At 40.4% G+C, this 22,805-nt stretch overlaps 1 protein-coding gene across 3 annotated transcripts in view; it reads right to left on the reverse strand.

Moving 5' to 3' along the window:
* The window catches only part of LOC146319051 (rho guanine nucleotide exchange factor TIAM1-like), an 82,600-nt gene that overhangs the window by 45,195 nt on the left and 14,600 nt on the right, over positions 1 to 22,805 (reverse strand). The window contains exons 2-9 of one of the 3 annotated variants that reach the window (XM_084731289.1): positions 18,393 to 18,491; positions 12,329 to 12,434; positions 8,268 to 8,935; positions 6,432 to 6,718; positions 4,094 to 4,366; positions 3,507 to 3,738; positions 1,927 to 2,099; positions 280 to 504 (exon numbers count right to left, since the gene is read on the reverse strand). In XM_084731289.1, coding sequence (XP_084587415.1) covers positions 280 to 504; positions 1,927 to 2,099; positions 3,507 to 3,738; positions 4,094 to 4,366; positions 6,432 to 6,718; positions 8,268 to 8,928 — 1,851 coding nt within the window. In that variant the 5' untranslated portion in view covers positions 8,929 to 8,935; positions 12,329 to 12,434; positions 18,393 to 18,491. Of the gene's footprint in view, positions 1 to 279; positions 505 to 1,926; positions 2,100 to 3,506; positions 3,739 to 4,093; positions 4,367 to 6,431; positions 6,719 to 8,267; positions 8,936 to 12,328; positions 12,435 to 18,392; positions 18,492 to 22,805 lie in introns of those variants that run through there. The other 2 variants (XM_084731288.1, XM_084731287.1) reach the window with 2 other exon arrangements.

Below are 22,805 nucleotides of genomic sequence, written 5' to 3' on the forward strand. Positions count from 1 at the left end.
ATCTAGATTTCTAGGATTTTGAGTCTAATAGTTTACTACAATTAAAACATCACTCTTCAACCAATTTATCAAAGAAGACAATTAAAGAGAAAATAGTTTGATATTCCTATCAGCTTATATTCTGTTGATCAAAATTGACTATTTTGAGCAACAAAAATCTTGAAAAGTTGTGAGTTTGGTTGCCTTGTTTATGCTCAGTTCATCTCCAACATGGCCAACCTCCAGACTGATGGCACGCCATGAATCCCCCTATTGGGTATCAACGTTCCTGCTCCATACCTGCTCCAGGATAGTCTTTCTCTTCTTGGCATCGGTGACGGTGGACAGCTGCATGTCTCCCATCTTCTTCATCTTCTCATCCATGTCAATCTTCTGCTCCAGCTTGCGGATCTCGGTTCGCAGGAGTCGCACTGTATCCTCCCTGTGGTGCTGCCGAGCCAGAGCGGCGGCACATGCGGAGTGGATCGCTGTGATCCAGTTCTCCAGTTCTGTCTGGCCTGATGTCTGACAGGAGAAGGGAAAAAAGGGAAAAATAACTTAAATGGAGAACAAGTCAAGGAACATATGCAAAATATTTTTCTAAAAGAAATTATGTATACTCATATGATTATCATCGTTCTAAATCATCACTTATGACACACTAGAAGGGTGTTGAGGTGGCTGTATCGACACAGACCCTGCCTTATTTTTCTCATATTTTGCTGTGCTCAGGATGCTTTTGGACGTGCAGGTTTTGAGGTCTGTGAAAACTTCTGCTGTCTGTCTGTGAGAGCTGCAGAAAGAGTTTTACACACATACACACACAGGCTGAGCAGACTAAGGATCACTTTAGCTCCTGCATTGTATGGAGCTGTGGGTGTGTTTATTTTTGCTTTAAAACATAACCACTGTGAAAATATATAAAATAATGTCTTATTTTTCTGAGTCACTGCTTTGTCCTTGCTCCCTCACTTTGAACGGCATGTTTAAAACAAATCCTACATATTATACCTTTGAAAACAGAAAAGGTAACAGTAGCATGGACAAGAAATTAAGAAATTGACAGCTCAAAGAATTGAAGTTCAAGTCCCATTATTGGCCTCTGGAAAAGGGTGGTAACCGTAATCTAATAATCATTTTATTACTTATCTTCCCATTCTTTGATTGAATGTCACAGTGGACAGATGCCATGAATATAAATAGACACATTTTAATATTACACAATGGTCACTGTGGTGGATCACTGTCAGCCTGTGACAGTGTGGCCTTTAGACATGTCAGACACAAAACAAACACATGGACACAGGACTGGCTTATCTACCACACATGGCTAAATGTCATGTACTTGTGTGCCACACAAACACACATATACACACACACACATACACACACACACACACACACACACACACACACACACACACACACACACACACACACACACACACACACACACACACAGACAAACCTCCCAGGGGAAATTAGGTCTTTTTTTTATTCCTAACCATCTCTGTGTCTCTTGGCGATCTGCTGACTTCATGTCCCAAAAAACAATGAAATTTTTGACAAACCAAGGATCTACATTATGTTTGACTATGTATTAAAACTGAGGCTGCAACTAATGAACATTTTCATTAATGATTAATCTGCCAGTTATGTCCACAACTAATTGATTAATTGTTTAGTCTAGCCCAACTTCCCCAGAGCACAAAGCCTTTAACTTGCTTCTGTTGTCCAACCAACAATCCAAAACTCAAAGACTATTTATTGATCATAAATGACAAAGAAACCCAGCAAGTCCTTACTTTTAAGAAGCTGTAATGAGCAAATGTTTGCCTGTAATATTTTGCTACTAATTTTCTTTCGATTGATTAATCAACTAATCATTGCACCGTCTCCCTTTTCACTATGTTCCATGGACATTTTAAACATTGGCGTCTCCCTCACCTGGAAGAGGAAAGCATCTCCCACTGAGTTGCTGAGGCAGAAGACAAAGTCTTTCTTGGGGTGTTCAGGTACAGCCTGGACAATGCTGTTCTCCACCCAGAGCGCATGTTTAGGGACGCTGTTGTGGTCGATCCCAGAACGACAGTCTGACTCGTACAGGAAGAGAGTGCAGCCTTAAAGAACACAGAGGAAGAAAGATGGAAAGAAAAAGAAAGACAATAAAAGCAGTTATCTTACTGGTGTCACATTTAGTGCTGCATGTACTGTTTTGTTTTACTTTATTGAAACCAAAAAACAAAACAAAGCTTTTCTGCAGTACATTGCAATGATATACAAACCTAAAGTTTGTGAGAAATACAACAAAAACAACATATTCCTTTTCATACCAATATTGTATTCAATCTCTCATGGTTGTTTAAGTTAAATAATTAAAAATATGGGGCTACATTGTTTATTATTGATGAATATATAACATGAGGTAAGAAGAAACACTATGACACCATCTGATGCATTTATGTTTAGGGGGATGGATATAAGGACAGGAGGCAGGCAGGAATGCAGCCGCAGATGCTGGATCTCGTGCATTTCACAAGGACGAGATTGGATTAGACACGGATGCCACCGTAAAATTAAATTGTGATGAGGCCGCAGAGAGAAAATGTAAGGCCACACAGAGGAGGGTGAGAGAGGACGGTAGAGGTGACAACCAAGGGCATGGACTGTGTTACGACTGATGTGATTACAGCTTAACAGGAAAGGGAGAGAGCGGGAGATTAAACAGGCTGTGGTCAAGTTAAGATGTTTATCTGAATGTGACATTGTGTTCAATGTAAAGCTTTTGGTCATTTTTTGCCCAATATTTAGTTTCAGTTATTAGTCATTGTTATAAAAGAAACAGTGAAGTCCTTAACATTCAAACAGTATTGCAGTCCAAATAATGACTTGGAGCTATATATGGTATATTATTTGGGTTGAATCCCTTTTTAATATAAGATCTACAGTTGAAGTTAGTTGGTTCTCTCTGCCCCCTCCTCCCCAGACTCAAAGCTCAGGAAAGTTGCCTGCAGGCTGCACAGACACTGAAAATGAGTGCAAGATGAGCAGATCATTATATTTTGACACTGACAAGCAACAATAAGTCCTACACGTTAAGTTGATCAGCTGTTTGTAACTGTCAGTTGTCTGTCAATGTAAAGCTGAGCCTGTTATCCTGAAAACTTTATCGTGAACCCTAAAAAAGTTTATCCTGCTCCGAAAATGCACATTCTGGAGCTGGAGTTCAGTGACCGCCTGTCCTACTGCCTGCCTGACTCCATCAACATATTGTTCAATTTAACCATTTCAAAAATCTACTTCTTCTAAAAGATTATTGGCGATTTCTTATGACTCATAAAGAGTCAAAACAAAAACAGGTGCACGCAATGTAACCACAATGTCCTCAGTTTGAATGTGAAAGGACACCTGCAGCCTCCTGCTCCCCTTCCACACATTTCCAATTGTTTCTCATTTATAATATCAAATACATGTAAAAAAAAAATCAAAAAATATCTTGAACATGAAAGTATGAGTTAATACAACACCTTTCAGAGAGACCCAGTAGTGTTTCCACTTGCGCCTTGTTGCAGGTTCCACCTTCTTGTTTTTCTTATGAACCAAGAAGTTCTTCACAGCCAAAGCCCCTGCCTTCCTGACTGTGCCCTGCGCACAGCCAATCAGAGTGTCTGATGGATACGCACTACTGAGGGTGCCACTGCTGTGCTCGTCACTCACGGCAGAGCCGGCCTCCTCCGTGCAGTCCCGACCCTGATGTGTCTGACGAAAGAGCAATGGAAAAATTGAGCGGTAATAAATCGTTAAAGCTACAGTTGGTAACAAGTGCACATAAATTGGGCAAATTACAAACAGTTAGAGCATTTAGTTTCTTTCTAGGGGGCTGGATGTAAGATGCTTTGGGCTGGAAGCTAGCTATGATTGTTTGTTTTCATTAGGGCATGGGGGATTCTTGCAAATGCCACTGTAGAGAGCAAGAGGAACCTGATCTTTTCACATATTATCTGTCTCCTGTACTACTGTGAGGATATAGTGACAGCTTCAACAAATTCGGCAAGAGGTTGTTACCAGCTGTAGCTGTAATGTATTTTAAAAACAAACACACAAAGTAACTAACCCAGGCTTGATTGTCTAGCTCCTTCCGGAAATTCTCATACACTCCTCCCCGACCTCCCTCGCCGCCTCTTCCCTCTCCTCCTCCTGCGCTGCTGCTCCCACTGTCGCTCCCGTTGAACACGCTGCTCTCAGTAGCTGAGTATACTGAAAAAGAGGCCGACATGGCCTTACAGCGCCGTGACACCAACTCTCCGTCTCCGTCTATCTCCGTGGCGACGCCATCGATGCCACTGTCGCCGTACTCACTTCCCTCTCCCAAAACACCTGAGATGTCCTGTCAGCCAGAAAAACAGGGTAGAAACAGAACTTACAAAATACACAAGGGCAAACACAAAACAAAACAAACTGGAGTGTTTTAGGAATTATTGACAACCACAGATACACACAGAAAATAGTAAAAATAGCCCAGCATTTCACTGGGACTCTAATGTCATCTATACAAGACATTTTAGAAAAGAGATGTCTGAGGAGAGCCTGTTGCATCACCAGGAACTCATCACACCCCGGCCCCACACTGTTTGACTTCCTGCCATCTGGTAGGAGATACCAGACAATACAGTCACTGACCAGCAGACTGAAGAACAATTTCTTCCCAAGAACTGTAAAGCTAGTGACCCCAGTCTCACTGCTAACCACCCCTCACCCCTGATTACTAAGCCTGACTGTGGACACGAGTTGTGCAATAATGAGAGTTTTCAATAGCACTGTGCAATATTTTGAATGATGATTAAAGAACAATGCTACCAATGATTTTTATTCTTTATACACAGCTTTATTTTATTTTTCACTCTGCCGAGGTAATCTTGAAACTGACTTTTTTCCAAATAATAATAAGTAAGTTCGGATAGAAGAAATATCTGTTTCCATCTCATTATTTGTGCTTTCCCAAATAACATATTTAGATTTGGGTATATCCCTAGTATCTGCGCTATGTTTTTATGTTGCACCCTAAAGAGCGGCAAACAAGACTTTTTCTTATACTGGAATAGTATAATAATAATTAAATTGTACAAAGAAACAACAATTTGACTGACCTGAATGACCAATCTGCCAATCTACATAATAAAAAAGACTATTTCTCTAAACACTCAGGCTATGAAGGGATTTCTGGGTTTATTTGTGTGTGTACATGTGTGTGGCTGAGTTCCTGAATGCATCAGAATGTGTTTGTGTACATGCATATCTGCTAAAAGAAATCTTTTCACTTAGAGCGCGAGTTTCTCTGTGCTTTCACACTTACTTTTCACCAAACTGAGTCTCCCTCTGTTCTTTTTCTCTTTGTTTTGCTGTGTTGTTGGTCTATTTATATCCAGTCTAACAACCCCCACAGCCTGGCTAGATGAATTTATAATAAGCACTTAGGGTGCTCTGCTATCCAAGGGTGCCTGGGGGTTCTGGGAATGAGTTGAAAGAAAAAAGCCTGATTCGCTATTTTAGTACTTCTTACTCTGGCAACTTTTCTTTTTTTTTTTTTATCAATGACACATGAAAATTAGAGAAATCACATGAACACTCTTTACTTTACTGATATCATTTTGTTTTTGTCATTGAATCTCTTATTAATTGGCGTCTTTATGATATGTGACAGTGGCTGTGCTTCCTCTTGCACACTTTGAGTGAGTCTGCTTTTGTGGGATCAAAGAAAAGCTAAATTATGGTCAGAATGTCTCTGTGTGTGTATTTATGCATGATAGGACAGTGTGTGTGGTTAGTGAATGGGACTCTAAAGATATTATGCTTTAATGCTTTAATTTCTGAAGGGAGAGTGGAGAAACCAGGCCAGTGTTGGACAAGCAGCCCCACAGCAACTATCCGACTTCTTGTAATCTCTTTCCCCATTACACAAAAATACACACACATTAGGATGCGCATACATATAATATGCACACACAAGACTACAGAGCATGAGGACACACAGGAAATGTCTCTGGTTGTGAACAAAATGTTAAATCTTGCAGTGACTGGCATGTCTGTGAACCCCCTGAACATCCTGGATACTACTGGTAAATAAAGTCCTCAGTGTCCTCAGTTTATTTTACAGTACACTAATAAGACATAACAAGCTGTACTTTGTATTAAATTAGACAAAAACTGGAAATAGTATGTTCTTTATTATACAGTATTAGACCATTTATTAGATTTCCTAATTTGCCCTATTAGCATACTGTAAAATCAAGTACAACCAAGTTTGCTATCTTTGTATGTTCTGGGGTATGTAATTCAGAAAGCTGAGACAGAAGAGAGAGAATACAATAGAAAAGTAGAGAAAGAACACTTATGACCTGATTACGGTTTCATCTTCTCATGTTTATTCATGTATTCATGAATTGTGATCCAACCTGAGTAGTTTGTGCTCGGCGTCCTTGGAAAGCCGGGCACGGTGCAGCCGGGATGCCAAGGCCTGCCAAGCCCTCAGACAGGCAGTGGGAGCGTCGGCAGGGGAGCGTAAATGCTCCATACCCGCCACCATCCTCCTCGGTTGGAGACATCAACCCCTCCTCCCCTTCTCCATCCTCATCGCACTCTGCCTCTCTGCGGTTCTTAGCGTAGCGGTTCCTCTGCCCCCTGAGGCCAGGACTCTGCTGGCTGCACAGATGGTCCAGAGACGATGCCCTTTCGGCTGAGCCTGGAACATACACAGGTGGTTATTACACGGCAGTGTGTGTGTATTTGTGTGTGTGTGTGTGAGCAGAGGAGGCTATTGTATTCTCATTACTGTCAGTTACTTTCAGAGTACTTTGCCACGTTTGACGTGTAAATTAACCTTCTCCACGTGTGCCTGTGTCCTTCTGTGAATCTGTATGATTGCCTGTGTGTGTGTGTGTGTGTGTGTGTGTGTGCGTGTGTGTGTGTGTATGTGTGTGAGTGTGTGTGTGCAGGAAGCCAATCTATTATTCTGAACTAGCTGGCTGACCACCCGGGGCGACGCTTAGACCATCAGCAGTTGGGTTACCAGCTACCTCCCACTGTCACGCAGCTCCTGCACAGCGCCAGTTAAGCTAACAACCCTGTGATCAACTTAAGGTGCACCTCTTGGATGGCAGCTAACCTTCAATCAGCAGATTTTCTGAAATCATTTTTCCCTACGTGGTGAGTGCCTGCAATTTTTCGCACCTCCATCCCCCTCATCACCTGCAAAGCGAGTCAAATCAAACTAACACCCCTGCACACACGTACAGATTTTCATAATTATTAACTTTTTTATTTCAACCATCAGTGATGATTCTCTTTGACAGCTTGGTGCTTTTTGAAAACTATACTGATTAAAAATACCAGAAAATTCCATATCTAACGTACTGAGAACCTACTGGAGTGGGGTTGTATGAGGTACTTATCCATAGTCTGTCTATTACCTACAGTAGATGCTGGTCAGTACGCCCCCCTTTGTCGAGAAGCAGCACGGAGTACTAGCTTGGAAACTAAGCAATGAACTGCTGTAGACAGGGTCAGCAACAGAAGGTATTTTAGCCACTGAAAAGCATAACTGTCTATTGAACTGTATGCTATATTTAGTATATTTTCACTGCTTTACTTTGCATTAAAACAGACAGCCTTTTCTGACAGGAAACTGCTGTTATATAAGCCAAATATTGCTCTCTCCAAACCAACCAAACTCCATGGGTGAAATTGGCCATTTTACGTTGCAGAGTTCGTCTACCACTGCCTTGATCTGTTAGTTTGTTTGTGTTATTGTGTGACTTTGATGAATACAAACTGTCTTTTTAAGTACCAAAGTCACATAATAACACAAACAAACTAACAGATAAAGGCAGCCATAAACAAGCAACTTCTGTGTTCTGCAAGGTATATTTAGGGTTTTTACCCATTGGGGTTTGTTTGGTTTGGAAAGAGCAATAGTTGGCTTATATAACAGCAGATTACTGTCAGAAAAGGCTGTCTTATGGCAAGATAAAGTGGTGAAAATATTCTAAATATAATGTACATCGAAACTGATATGAATTTTTTAAGTGGACCTTCTTTTGATGTGATGCTGATCCTGTCCACAAAAGTACCTTGCTTAGCTTCCATGCTAGTTCCCCTCTGTGCTTCTCTTGGCTGGTGGTGTGCCGATCGCCATCTATTGTAGCTAATATACTGACTATTGATAGTACCTCATACAACCACACTTAAATTACTCCAAACTATCCCTTTAAAATGAAACTGTGTGTGTTTACCATTCGCACCTGCACTGCCTCTGGGCCTTGTGAACTGCTCCTCCTCCTCTTCCTCTCCTCCATCTATCATCTCCTCAGTGCTGGTCAGATGCTCCTGGCTCAGGTCGGACAGAGAGAACTCTAGGCTGTCCTCTCTCCACATGTCCGCTGACTTGGACCGCTTCTTTTTAAAGCTCCCTCCCTCCCGCTGACCATCAGTCATTCTTTGGAGGTACCTTTCCTCTCCAACTACGTCTCCCTCCCCCTCCCCCATGGAGTCCTCGCCCCCGTCCTGGGCAACAGTGTCCGCCTCTGAGGTTTCAGGAGTTGGTGTGGCCAAGGGGTCATCATCTATTTGATAGGACTCTGGCCTCATTGTCATAGCAACGCGTTGTGTCCAGTGAGGATTGATGCCAAAGTCTTCAAACGCATCTGTTGCGTTGAAAGGTTCCAGTCCGCTCTCTGCTAAGGATTGTGGGATGCTCGGGGTGCTGGAGGAGCGAGTTGAGGCTTCAGAGTTTCTGTGTTCCTGTTTCACTGAAGAAGAGTGCCGGGAGCGGCGGGTGATTGGCTGCTGCTTGCTCGAGAGACGGAGTGATCGGGACGTGTGCTTACGGGAGAGATGTCCCGTCACATCACCGTAGAAACCACTGTCCCCATTCTGACTCTCCACATTTCCCATGATTCAACTGTAAATTAAGAAGAAAGTTTATGTGAAACATATTAATTTCAGAATTGTTGTTTGTTAATTTCAGGCTAATGGTTAATGGTTGTGAAGTAGTGAGGTAAGTGTTTCATACTGGTCTGTGCCACATCTGTTAGTTTTATATAACATCTGTAGTCATTAACTGGCACACTGATCACCTAATACCTCATACTAAACTGACCAAGAGTCTATATTTATATTTATTAACTTCATCAAATGCAGGCATTTCAAACAAACACATGTAAGCCTAGCAGCCTTCTTTTTTTTTGAATTTCAAAACAAACATAGCAGCTTCTGAACTCTACTAGGTTTTGACCAAGTTACAACCCATAGCTGTAAAGTGAAGCCAATGCAGAAGTGCCAAAAACTGTAGTTCTTCCAAGACGGTACCCACATATGTCCAAAGAGTTTACACTTCAAAGAATAAGAAGAGAAAAATTTGCTTGCATTGCCCTTTTAGTTGAGGGAGGTAATGAGTTATAGCAACGTGTTTGTAAGCCACAATTATCAAAAAGTGTCAAATACTGAAAAGCTGGCACCAAATGCTTTTCAAGGTCTTAGTCTTTGATCAGATATTTATTATATGTAAATTTAGTTGGTTTTGGAAAAAAGTACTGTTTTAGTAGTTGTGCCAAAGCTTAAATATTGTATTGGCACTCTTATCTAAAACTTTCAAAACCCAGTTCTAGCTGAAAATGCTTTAAGAGAGAGAGAGACGTCTTTTGTCACAGTTCCCCACAGAACTGGGCAAGAGTGCTGTAACGCTTGTGATTAAGGTTTGGTTTGTTTAAATCTGTACATCCATATGGATTTCTGTGTAAGTACTGTGAGATATACTGTACACACCGCTTTTGAATCATTAGCACATTGTCGGCCTTGCCCTCTAATGGCTTTGCCACGTTTACTCTTTCACATTTATTGCTGAAAACGAGGTCAATCTGTGTGCTGGATGAGTGAGTAACATTTGATGGACCATTAACTAACTGTGGTAAGTCAAAGGTATCCAGGGTCTCTTTGAACCCCGTGTGGCTACTTTAACTGACCTTGATGTTTGGTAATTTACTTAGAATAAGACACTCAAATGGAGTAGCACAGGGACAATAAAGTTGATTAAACATTTATTTAGTACATAAATGTTTCACAGAGGCTGTTGTCCCATTTAAGTATTCAGAATGTATCATTCATTCTTTTAGCGGTTCCAAAGACATCTAAAAATTTAAAAATGTCTCATATTTTTAAGTTTTAAGTCATATAAATTCTTCAGACCTACACAGTGCACTTTTGAGGTCAGATGCTGACTAAATTTACATGCACACTTATTTTCCACTATTATTCCCAATATGATAATAAGTTAATTCTATATGGGTCGTGTAAACAGCATATTCCATTTGGATATTCCTAATCATGCCTTATTCTGGATTCAGACATGTGGGATATGCCAATATTATTCATACATACTCTGGACATGTATAAAGTGCATTTACATTATGCATCTTTTTTTATTTTATTTTTTAGCAGTTTGTGACAGACTCCCTCTTGCTTTGTGTGTTGTAAACAAACCAGCTCGTCAACAGTTTGTACGGCTGAGGGAGAGACAAAGAAGAAAACAAAAGCCCACATTTCTGGTCGGGTGGAGAACCACACCTACTCTTTAACATGATGAAAGACTTGCAGTATCAACGGATTTTTGCATATGTGAAAATATCAAGATGCTAACCTTTTCAAGAAGGTGGCTGAATGAATTTGTGTGGGAACGATTGTGGTCACAGTCTAACAAGTCTGCCACCACTGGAAAACTTTGAAAAAACATAATTTTAATACAACCACTACATGTAAATGGGAATATTAGTGGAATATTGATTTCCATTAGTAATGTAAATTATCCCAAGGGACATGATACCATTTCAAATCACTGAGAGGTTTTCATTATAAAACTTGATGAAATGATTTCAGTGTGTGTTTTATCTCTAGCAGGAATATTGTCTTTTTTGGAATGAGGACAAAAAATTAAATATTTTGTGCACGGAAACTAAGGCACCGATGAACCGTTATTGGCTTGATTAATGCGAGGATGGATCAGCCAGTTCTTACTGCAGCACTTCTCTTCCTCAGTGGTGTTAAAATGGTCCATTAACCATATTTCAAAACAGTTAGAATGATCAAAGGAATCAGTTTTTAACTGTGTTCTGCTGATCATAAAGTTATCTGAGCATCCTGCTTCACCTCCTGCTCTTTCTTGTTATATAAGCACATGAAGCTGCTGAGTCAACTGCTGTCAGATCAGTTGGTCCTCTGTGAGTCACACATCATCAAACCCACACCATCAGGTTCTCAGTGTGGGCTCAAACTGCAGAGCGAGACTATTGCATCACCTCTAACAAGTCTGTTTTCACAATAATTTAATCTAGTATGTAGAATCACAGCCTCGAACAATAATTTTAACTGCTTCTTGTTTCCTTATTATATGACTGAAACAATTCAAAATATTTAAATAAACTGCAAGGATTTTGCTATGCGATAAAAAAAAAGTTAGGGGATAGCAGGGATGAAAGTATGAGGTGGATATTTGCAAAATGGAACTGTTTTCTGTGGCACAGAAGTCAGGAACATGGAACAGAAATCTACAGGAAGTACACAGCTGAAAACCTACCTGATCTGTTTTGCCAGGGCTCCAATAAAACACTGGAAAGTGAATAATACAAAACAGAAGTCTTTTTCTGGTTCAAGGTAATGTTTATGTCTTTAAGACCGTACATGTTTATCATCTGCTTGATCTCTCTGTGTGCGACCTATCAGTGAAAGTTTAATTTATCATGCTACCATATGTTTGGTGCTAGTTAGGGTAAAGTTGATGGAAACAAGGGAGGGACAAAAGTAACATGTTAATTTTCACTTGCTATTATTAAAGATGTATTATTTCAAGATGTGGCTGATTTATCCAACCGTTACTTTTGTCCTGCACCTGTGTTACTTCTGTCATGACAAAGAGAGGGGAAAAAATATTATTATGAAACTGAACTTAAGTCTGGAAAGCTTGTGTAATCTGCCTAATGTAACTTGTGTAATGGCGTCCTTCAACCATTGCAGGGTGTTGTAGGATTCTGGCTTGTGTCATTGAAATGAATTGATAGAGAGAGCCTTCATTTGCATAATTGTCCCATAATGCATAGCTGAGAGTTATTTTAAGTCCCAATTGCAATTCAATTCTAAGTTCCAATTGTAAATATTCCTGTTTATTATGTTTAGGGAATTGGTGTGCTGTTCACAATGAAACATGGTTACTCTAAATGAATGCATCTTGGTGCAAATACAAAAAAGTTATACTTTCATCCCTGCTCTCCCCTACTTTGCAGTGATTCATACAAACTGTGGTTACCTGTGGTTAAGCAGCCGCATCACTAGCTTTTCCACATCACTGCGGTGTCATCTTTCACCGACTGCACGATCCTCCACACATCCTCAAACAGTGGTGTCAGTTTGCCCTGAGAGGAACAAGAAGAGAGAGAAGTGTTTCAGTGGAGCTCTCGCAACTTCAAAGTGACCCGACGTGTCAAACGCACACAGAGGAGAGGAGACAGGGAAGACGGGAAGGTGCCTCTAAAAACTGCTGCAGAGGATCTGCCAGGTACGTCACATAAAGCATGAAGTGAAGTTGAAAGGGAAAGCTGTGAAGCACACAGGAGAGGGAGTCTATAGGATAAGAGGTGGCACACAAGATGAAAGAGAATAAAGGAGGCAGTGGTCAGTATGCCTGGAGTTAAGATAATGCAGCATAAAACAGCAGACAAACAAGAAACACACATTTAAATGCACACATATACAAACTCACAGATCATCAGAAACAAAACACAGAGGTATTGTCTGCGCCTGAGGGGGGGGAAAACTCACAAACAACCGAAATTTCTTTGAACTGCACCCTGAAACTCATTGCCAACCCAAAACCATGCAGGCATGTAGAGGCATGTGCACACAACATTTTGGGAAACACCCCTTGTTTCCCTGCAGACAAAGAGATACGCATGCACACACACATTCACACACATGCTGTTGGTAAAATGACAGAAGATGAAAGCAGCTACAGAGTATGATTTTCTGCTTAAGACTCAATTAAATGATCCATGCCAACACGACCTAATTTTCCCTAATACCAGCCCTGAGCTGCTTAGAGTAGACCATGATTTCCATAATGTGCTATGTATAGTGTGAAGGTATGCAAGTACAAGCATGCTGGCTTGTGTGTAGCTTTTCACATATTTTCAGCTTGAAACCAGATAAAAATGTGCAAGTTTAAACGTAGAATGAGGCAGATATAACGGATGATCCCTCTCAGTCGGTTAGTATCGGCATTCAGAGGCCCCCTGGCAGCCTAAACTGACTGCTGCCCTCAATGCTGCAAACACCATTGTCAGATTTGTTTGTGTTCTGATAAGCCTATAAGCAAGAACATAATGGACGAGAAATCATTTCTCTGTCATGTAAAAAAAAAAAAAGAAAAGAATACAGCCTGTATCAGTTGAAAAGCAGATGTCAATCAGGGTCTGTTTAGATCCCTCACATCTGGTGAGTCATTTTAACCAGATGGGAAGTAAAGTACAAATACTTCATTATAGTGCTTATATAGAATTTTCAGATATTTGTACTTTACTCAAGTATTTATCTGATGACTTTTTACTTTTACTCTCTACATTTTAACACAAATATCTGTACTGTCTACTCCTTACATTTTCAAAACAAGCTCACTGCTTGAATTTAAAGCATTTGAGGGCAATTATTGATTATTTCTATTTTGCGTCATTACACACCACCTTCTCAGCATCAAGACCAATTTCAACCTAAATTGTACGTGTGGGAATTTCCCAGCACCCCACAATTCAATTCTGATTCAAACGACTACAATGCAATTGTGAAACGATTATCGGTGCATCTTGTTGCATCAAACTTTAAAGGTTTTAAGCCAAAACACAAGAAGTAGGCTAGTTTAGAATATCACGATAATGCACTTATGTCGGTTATGTTTCATCATCCAGTTGGATCAGCTGTAAGGAACATACAGCTCATCTTACAGTATTGTTACAGGCGATCATAATGTCGAAAATTGGATTTTAAATTTATCTTTTCTGCACTGATTCGTAATCTTTCATGAGAGAATTTTCAATTCATCTTAGAATCTGTTATTCTGCCCACTCCTACTAAATGGATGAGACAATAACATGTGACGATTCCTGTATCCATCAGTGCATATCAGACACAACAGACAAAACAAGATGAAAACGACAGGAGAGGAAGACTTGATTACAGAGAAAAGGGGAGGTTCTGTCTTTTAGAAGGTAACTTTTTAATTTTTATCTACTACATTTCAGAACCTTTTAGTTGAGAAGTAATTCTTGTACTTTTGCCACCTACAATGATTTAAACTAGCCATTCCTTTTTTTTTTTTTTTTTTTTTTTCAGAATGCAAAAAAAAAAAAAAAAGAAGAAGAAGCAATTTGCCCTGAGGTCTACACTCTGACTACAGCTGCAGCTTTCATTATTGATCATAAACAGATAATGCTATGAATTTGTTTATTCTCTGCGGCAGAAATAAAACAAGTCAAACATGTTACAGTTCTGGGAAAAGACACAGAAATGAGAGTTCAGAAATGGAGAAGTGGAAAGGACAAAAACAGAAGTGAAGAAGTGAAGACCAAAAGCATGGAACACTGTTTTGTTCCATGGGTCAGGTCTTACATTGCACCATGAAAGCATGTGTGTTCACGTATTTAAACCCAGCCATCGCTGCACATTTTTTGACCCAGCTGTGGGAAGCGATTACATAACCTAAACTTGACCCTGATACTTCTTCTCCACCCTTTATTTCTCATCCCTCCTCCACCCCATCCGGCCTGATGAGACTTATCCCAACCCACATGCTGGCCACCCACCCCCGATAAAACAAACAGAAACACACACAGTAATGATGCACACACAATCCTTGACAGGTGCTGGATATTTGTTTTGGATCTCATCACTGCTTTCCTTTTAAAACTGGCATCAGCAGACACACATCGGATTTAATACCTAAAATGATTTATAGATTGATAGTGGGTGAATGGAAAGCAATATAACCCACTCATACTACCAAACAAAGACAGCATTTGTGAAAACTTCTACAACAAATATGGCTGAGAACTCTTGGCTACACGGCCATACACTGCCCAACCATATAATTCATCTATATTACGTCTATATGTCTGAGTTCAGTGTGGTGGAGGTGAAAAACCCGCACACACAGGCCAAACAAACAAAACAATCCTGTCTGACACAACACAGGGGACATCAAACCGCTGCCTTTCCTCTGGCAGTGTACAGTCTAAAATGTTTAGTCTCTTCGTTTTTCCTCTCCCGGTGCCCTGCAGCAAATCACGGAGGAGGGAGAAGGGTAGCGAGGAGAGGGGGGGGGGGGGGGTATCTCTGCTAAACCCACGTTGAGCTGAGAGGTGAGGCAAGGCTGGAGGCGAAACACATACGGAGGGGAGGGCGCTGGGGTTGGTGCAGACACAGAAGGGGAAGGAGAGAAAAACATATCGGGGAATATGGGGTGCTATGAATAGAAGTTTGATATGGAAAAGTGAGAAAACAGTGGGAGGAAGAACTGCAGACTGAGAGAGAGAGGGGAGGGATAGATAGAGAGAGAGACATTGGGGGGTCCTATTGTTGCAAAGCTTTAAGTGGATAAGTAGACATGTGCTCTGGCTGCCTCTCTTCAGGCTTAATTGAGGGAGCCGAGACAAAAGGGGAAACATAATTATTCGCTCTCTTTCTCTCAGTCTCCCGTTCTCGCTCTCATTCTCGCAGTATATTAACACATTGAGAGAGTGTATTAACACAATGGCCTGCGCAACAGCAGCCAAAGCATCATTACCATGCAGACATGCCCACTCACAGACAAGCACACACACATACAAACACACATATACACACACACTGAGAGGGGACAAAGAACAATGTTGATGAAAATAAAATTCCATGTTGGTTAAATGTTTTACTAAAAACACACCTGTTTAAAAATGCAAGTCTCCTCTCTTCATTAGAAACTCTATATTTGATTTTTTCTTTTTTTGCTGAATTTATCACTAACAATAGAGACGGTAATTTCTGAAGAAATTGCAGGTGTAAATTCTGGCTGTTGAAAAGCTGATGCTAAATTGCGTTGCTGGATTTAAAAGTTGAATGATATGGAATATTTTAATGTTTGTTGAAAGGTAACGCTAAACTCAATTCCCGTTGAATCGTTGAATAACACCAAAAATGTAAGAGCGATGTGAAATATTTTAATGTTTGTTTAAAAGCTGACGCTGAACTGAATTGCTGGCTTGAATAGTTGAATGAATCATGTTGGATGTTTTGGTGTTTGGATGATGTTTCTGGCTGAAAGCATGAAAGAGCTGCTTAGAGTTGGAAAAACCTTGAAAAACAGTGAAAGTGTGGTATTTTTGACAATCTTGTCATTTACTTTGAATGGGAAAAACTTTAGAGAAAATTTTTTCATATTTTGGAAAGAAAGACAAGTACGAATGAGAGAAGACATAGTACTCTATTCCGAATTGAATGGAATATTTCCAAATTTTCTATGTTGAAAAATGTGAACAGAGTTATGCAAAACATTGGAGAATAATAATGTTTTTTTGTATAAGAACATACGTTGTGAATGATTCATTATTCACACAAAAAACTCTTCTTTCAGAGTATAATGGACACAAAATCAGAGAGAGATGGAGATGGTGCTGAGCATCGTACTGGGAGAGGAGGCGCCTTAACTACACTGTCAAAAACAACTCTGTACAGGAGCTGTCAAACTCACATTGCCACATTGCCACGGTTGCGTTACAAAGATGCTCAACACCTATGGGCTCTCACGTCTATCACCTAACACATTCGCGAGCAGGTAGTTTTCTGCGGCACACACTAGACTACAATAGTACAAAGGCGGCAGACATGCTTCCAGTCGCACACACCTGCACATTCCCAAGAGAAATGTGAGCAGGTTTTTCGACTCACACACATGCTCCCGCACTCTTTGGAAAAATACCAAAGGCCTGTCAGAACAGCCATGGAGCAGGCACACCCTAGTTTCCCCCGCCAATCTTTTCATCTCTGCACCTGTCTCACAGCTCCGCCCTACATGACACACAGCGCGGCTCTTCAGATTCAAACCACCCATGACGTGGATGTGCACTACTGTACATCACTGCGCTGTGAATGAAGCCAAACAAAACCTGTCTCATTGCTTTTTTTAAGTCTGTCATCGTCTAGACCGCAGGCTGGAGTGGCTGTTGAAATCAAAATTATGAAATTGCTTACTACATGCCCTCAAGAATAAGGCTGCACTTACTGATTATTTCCATTGTTGATTAATTTATTGATTATTTTCTCAATTAACTGATTAGCTATTTGCTAATTATAATAATATTGATTTGCAATTAATGTGATAGTTGACAGTTAATTGTTTAAACATTGCAGCTTTAATTAAGACCATAACTAATCATAAATGAACTTGCTTTAGCAATATAAAACTAGTCTTGGACTGAACTGTGTGATGATGGCTGCTGGAATGTGAGTAACTTTATTTTTAAACTGTTGTCTTTATGAACAATAAAGTACCTGTTGCATATTTTTTTTCTCTAACATGTGAACAGCATGCGATCCATAAATAAAGCAAGTTATCTCCTGCTTTAAAAAAAATAAAAAATGCTTCAATAGGTGAGAGGTGAGACTTCTTCCATTTGGTGTGGAGCATGTTGCATTCTGGAATGTACTGTTGTTTTAGTCTTTCAGTTTTGCTATTGTAGGTATTCCTAGCTATTACCTGTCACAGTATATTACATAACAAGAGCAAAGACTGATTCCTTCTGATGAAACCAAATAAATTCTCAAGAGTTCCACACTTGCTTATGACAGGATAAATATAGTTACTGATTTTAGGTTAGCAACTGTTGACAGGACACAAAGTCTTAAGACAGTCTCAAAAATCAAACATCTCTGATCTTAAACATTTTTGGGGACATGGAAATCCTGTATAAAATCCTTCAGCGTGGTCGTAATCCAAAGAAGAAATAAACACGACTAATTAGCAGAGGTGGGGGACTCAAGTCAGACTTAAGATGCAAATTTCTAGTACTTACACATGACTTACTTCCACCTCTAGGTTTTTGATGGCCTTTATTGTTAGAACTGAAACAATGGCACATGATATTGTGCTTTATCATGATTACGTGATCAAAGAAAACAGTCTAACCCCTAACGGAGACATGAAAGGTAACAGTATTGACCAGTCTAGACGCCGCTGAAACCAGAGAAGCTCTCAGCTTGACTGATCTCTCTGACCTTTCTCTGCACCCTCCAACCTCGACCACTACCCCCCACTGAGCCTCAAAACACATTACGCAAGTTGCTGGACTCACCCTTCCCCGAGGGTCTTTTCCCGCACCTTTCACATTCCTCAGATGGTTACCGTACCCCCCTCCCTCAGGGCAGGGGATGAAGTCGCTGAGGTTGACACTCTGGGGGGGGTAAACAAAGGAATTTCTGGATGGGCCAAACTTCATTCCAAGCAAGTCAAAATAGACTACCATGGGAATCTGGGTAACGGTTTTTTATCAGTGTTTCCATGCTCCCTGACTTTTACATGCACTCCTGCACACACTGACAGAAATACACACCTGCAAGCATGCGTGCATATAACAACATGTTGTTGTTTACACCAAGCAAACCTGCTTTGAAAGATAACAAACACACCGTAAATAACATGTGAATCAGGACTAGGTGCAGGGGTCTGAACAAATAAGGATCGGGGACTTATTCGTGAGTGCGTGTCTGTACGTGCACACTTAGGTGTGTGTGCATTGTTCACATTTAAGGAGGAACTGTATCTATTCAGTGTGGAGATAACAGTCAGATACGCTCTGAAAACATCCTATTGTGGAGATGGGAGCGCACACTCCACTGCACTCCCACAGTCCCTGTTGAGACGGGACTGTCTGAGACATCACTGGTAGAATTCCCTGGGAGAGGGAGATTAGCTTCTTATTCATCCTTTCGGGATCTGACAAGACACGCGCCACCTCCCCCCACCCTCCTCATCTCTCCCAGCTTAAACACACGCATGCACATACACAAACAGAGTGCCTGCAAGCATGAGTTTCGGGCTGCTGCTTAAATCAAACATTAATTTCTTTTAACTGGTGAGAGACAAATCATAATTCCTTCCTGAAGAGCGCTTTCATTTTGGGGCCACAGAGGAGGGCAAAGCATGAAAATGACAGAACAAAGTCAAGAGGAAGGAAATTAGATGATTGTTATTAATTTGCCTCTATTTGTCTCTTAACAGGGAAGTGGGAAAAAAAGAGTCAAGATCAAGGATTGTGTTGATATTAGTAGCAAAGAAAAGTTGCTGATACCGCATTTAAGGAAATAAAAGACTGTTTAAAGGAGCAATATGTAAAATCCTAGTTTAAGGGTCTTCAACATTTTTCAGGCTATGGGCCCCTTAGCTGATAGAGAGATGGAGCAGAGACCCCTACTACATATACTGCATTAAATATTTTTGGGTCATTGCTTAGTTAGCAGCATGGCTAATGTTAGTTGCATTTGCCTCACCCTCAGAACTTTTGTATTTGCACTGTGGTGGAGTCTCTCTCTCTCTCTCTCTCTCACAGGACCCCCTGTTGTAGGCCCGTGCTCTAGCATTCAGAAATGAGTACTGCAGTCCAAATAGCTAGTTGGAGCCATAGACGGTAATTTAAATAGATTGAATCCCTATTTAATATATGACCTATGGTTGAAGTGAGCTGTTTCCCTCCAGCCCCTCCTCCTAAGACTAGAAGCTCAGACAGGTTGCCTGCAGGCTGCAGGGACACTGAACCTACACGAGTGCAAGACAAGCACAACTTTATACTTGGACACTGATAAGCAAAGATAAGTCCTCCACAGTAAATTGATCAGTTGTTTATAACTCTGTCAAATGTCTGTCAATATAAAGCTAAGCCTGTTATCCTGAAAACAAAAGAGAAGCCCATTGCTCTGCAAATACACATTTAAACTCCATTAAACAAGAACTAGGCAAAATAAACAGTTATTCCAGCCCGGAATGGAAATTTCAAAGGAGAACACATTGGCTGTAGTGTTGTCATCAGAAGAGCTGACATGTTTCCCTAATCTCTGATGACATGTATGGTCATCTGATGATTGGGAAGTGGTGCAGCATCATCTGCAAAGTGACACATGACAGATTTTAGATTTTGGGTCAGTGTCTGTGTGGCATCTGAGGATCAAGTGAAAAAGATAAAGGGCAGTGGAATTCGGTGTCAGCCAATTCATTCCATTTTTACTCCTCAAGTGTCACTAACTTCATTAAATACGCTTCTCCGTCTTTCTAGGAGCTTACGCTGTACGCTCCTTAACTCAGATTTCAGCTGACTGTCTCTGCAGCGTGGTGCAGTCAGGGATTACCATATTTTAAAGAAAATCCTTCCAGCACAAGTCCTCCATTGAGCGAGAGGCCTGAGAGACTCAATGAGTGTGTGTAGCTTTTTGACGCTCCGCTCTGTAGCTGCTGCTGCTGAGTGCAAACTCAGCGATCAGTGAGTCCCTGTATGAATTCAAAGACAGGAAACCCCATAGATTTAAACCGCCCATTATGATCCTTCAAGATGTATATTTTAATGTGAGGCTTTTACAGTAGATGATCAGAGGGCTCTATTCTCTCATTTGTTCTGAGATGAAGGAGGAGATCTAGGGGTGTAAGCCTAAATTAAATCCATCTTTGACTCCTGTTGTAGGTTAGTATGCCACTTGAAATCCTCCTGAGCCATATAATTTGGCAGGTTGCATGATAAATAGCAAACTATCATTTGCTTTTTCTTAAATATTAATAAATCATCTCCCTTTTTTGCAATTCCTCAATCAACGCTCACTCACTCCTCCTGATGAAATAGTGATTGCACAGACAATCGCCTCCCAGTCATCACAACCAATCAACTGAATATTCATGTCGTGATTTGCAGCTCCAAATATGTGCGCAGCAGTAAAAGAAGTGTTGTTTAATTATCCAGGAGGAGTGGGACGAGAGATGTTGACTGTGCTCCAGATTCGGCTGGTAACCGTAGAAACCCTGCGGGGCAAGACGCAGCCTGGGGGAGGAGCGGCTGGGAGTGTAGGGATAAGGTAGAGAGAGACGTTAAAGAGGAGGAAGAGTGCTACGCAGACGTGGCAGCACATTAGTATTTCTTGAAATGACACGTGGGAAATGATATGCAACTACAGACATGCAGATGGCAAAAGAAATTCAAGCTTACAGTAGTAGCATGTGCATTTTTGGAACTGTACATCTGTGGTTTTATTAAACAGCAGATAGCTTTGTCATCTGTAGCCAATATTAGTGTGGTTTCCATCTGTCCATGTCAATCAATTCATGATTTAAAAACCATCAATATATTAAAGCAAAAACGGCAAAAAGGAGCATTAGAGAAGGCAAAAACCACAACATTTTACTAACTTATCAATAAATTCAACTCTTTTCTGATTGTTTATCAGTCTGTCTTTCTTCTATAGTCTGTTGACCACTTTATCTCTGTTGCACACACTGAAATCCTGTGCTGTTTGTCTAACTGGATTTGTTTTGCTGTCATGTGTGCCAGTCGTCCTGTTTTTCTGAGTTACACTAAGACAAATTCCTCTCAGCTTGGTTGACGTGGCAATAAAGTAATGAAGTGGGATGGGAAACACTTACATAAAAGAGTTGTTAAGCCTGAAATAATTGAGTAGTAGTATGGCTTGTTGTACCATCCTGCAGAAAGGACTCCTTCCCATTATTTTCCCCCTTTTTCCCTTAACTGAGGCATTATGGGAAGTTTTTTTCTTCTCCACATTAATAATTTAGGCATTTAGAACAGCACTGATTTAATCTTTTAGAATGGGCTCCTCTAACAAACAGTAATTTAATTTAGTTAAAATTAGTTATCATTGGAGTTTAGCAAAACTAGATTTAAAAAAATTAGAGCTCTGTTGCACAATTTAAAACTAAATTCAGTTTAGTAAGTCCAATGTAAATCAAAATGAAATATAGTCTCAATATGGGGAAGTTCGCTTACTCAAATTAAAATAAATAGCTTAAAGTACAAAATTAATACATAGATACATTCAAGTGCTGTTAGATAGTTAGTTTAAAAGTTAACAAAAGTTGCACTGTTTGCTAGCTGGCTAAAAATTTAATAAAATGTTACATCACATGTCAAACTCAGGGCCCGCAGGCGAAATTATGTGGACCCCAAGAGCTTGCAAAGACTGTAATTTGCACAATACAATTAAATTCTTAGTTACAGAAGTATGATGTCCATAAACCACATGTCCCAGAATGCATCCTGATTTTGTCATCTGCACACTGAAGGCATTTAGCTGCTAGATGTCATATAGCGTCTCAATATCATATGGTCGTTCTCTGTAGAGGCGTTCTAGCCAAGTGGTTGTAGCTAGTCATGCTAATAGCTGCAGTCTAGCAAAATTCTGTAATCAAATTTTTAAGCATTCATACATTTTGGATCTCAAACCTACTTGCTATTATTTTTACAAGGCTTATGCTTTCAGAGTTAGCTAACAATTAACACCAGTAATCAAATGCACAGACAAATATGATAATAGGTAGATATATTTGTAGTCTTACATTTACAACCAGCCCTTTGAGGGAGACCATAATGGTGATGTGACCATGATGAAATTGAAATTAACACCCCTGTGTTACATGATCAACTGGAGCAAAAGAAAGAAGAGCAGGTTGAGTCTGTCTCTTCAAATTCTTTCAGGAACTTGACTATTTTCTC

The sequence above is a fragment of the Lutjanus erythropterus genome, chromosome 11 (assembly GCF_056507025.1).
Source record: "Lutjanus erythropterus isolate fLutEry1 chromosome 11, fLutEry1.hap2, whole genome shotgun sequence".
In the NCBI taxonomy this organism is placed as follows: Eukaryota; Metazoa; Chordata; class Actinopteri; order Lutjaniformes; family Lutjanidae; genus Lutjanus; species Lutjanus erythropterus.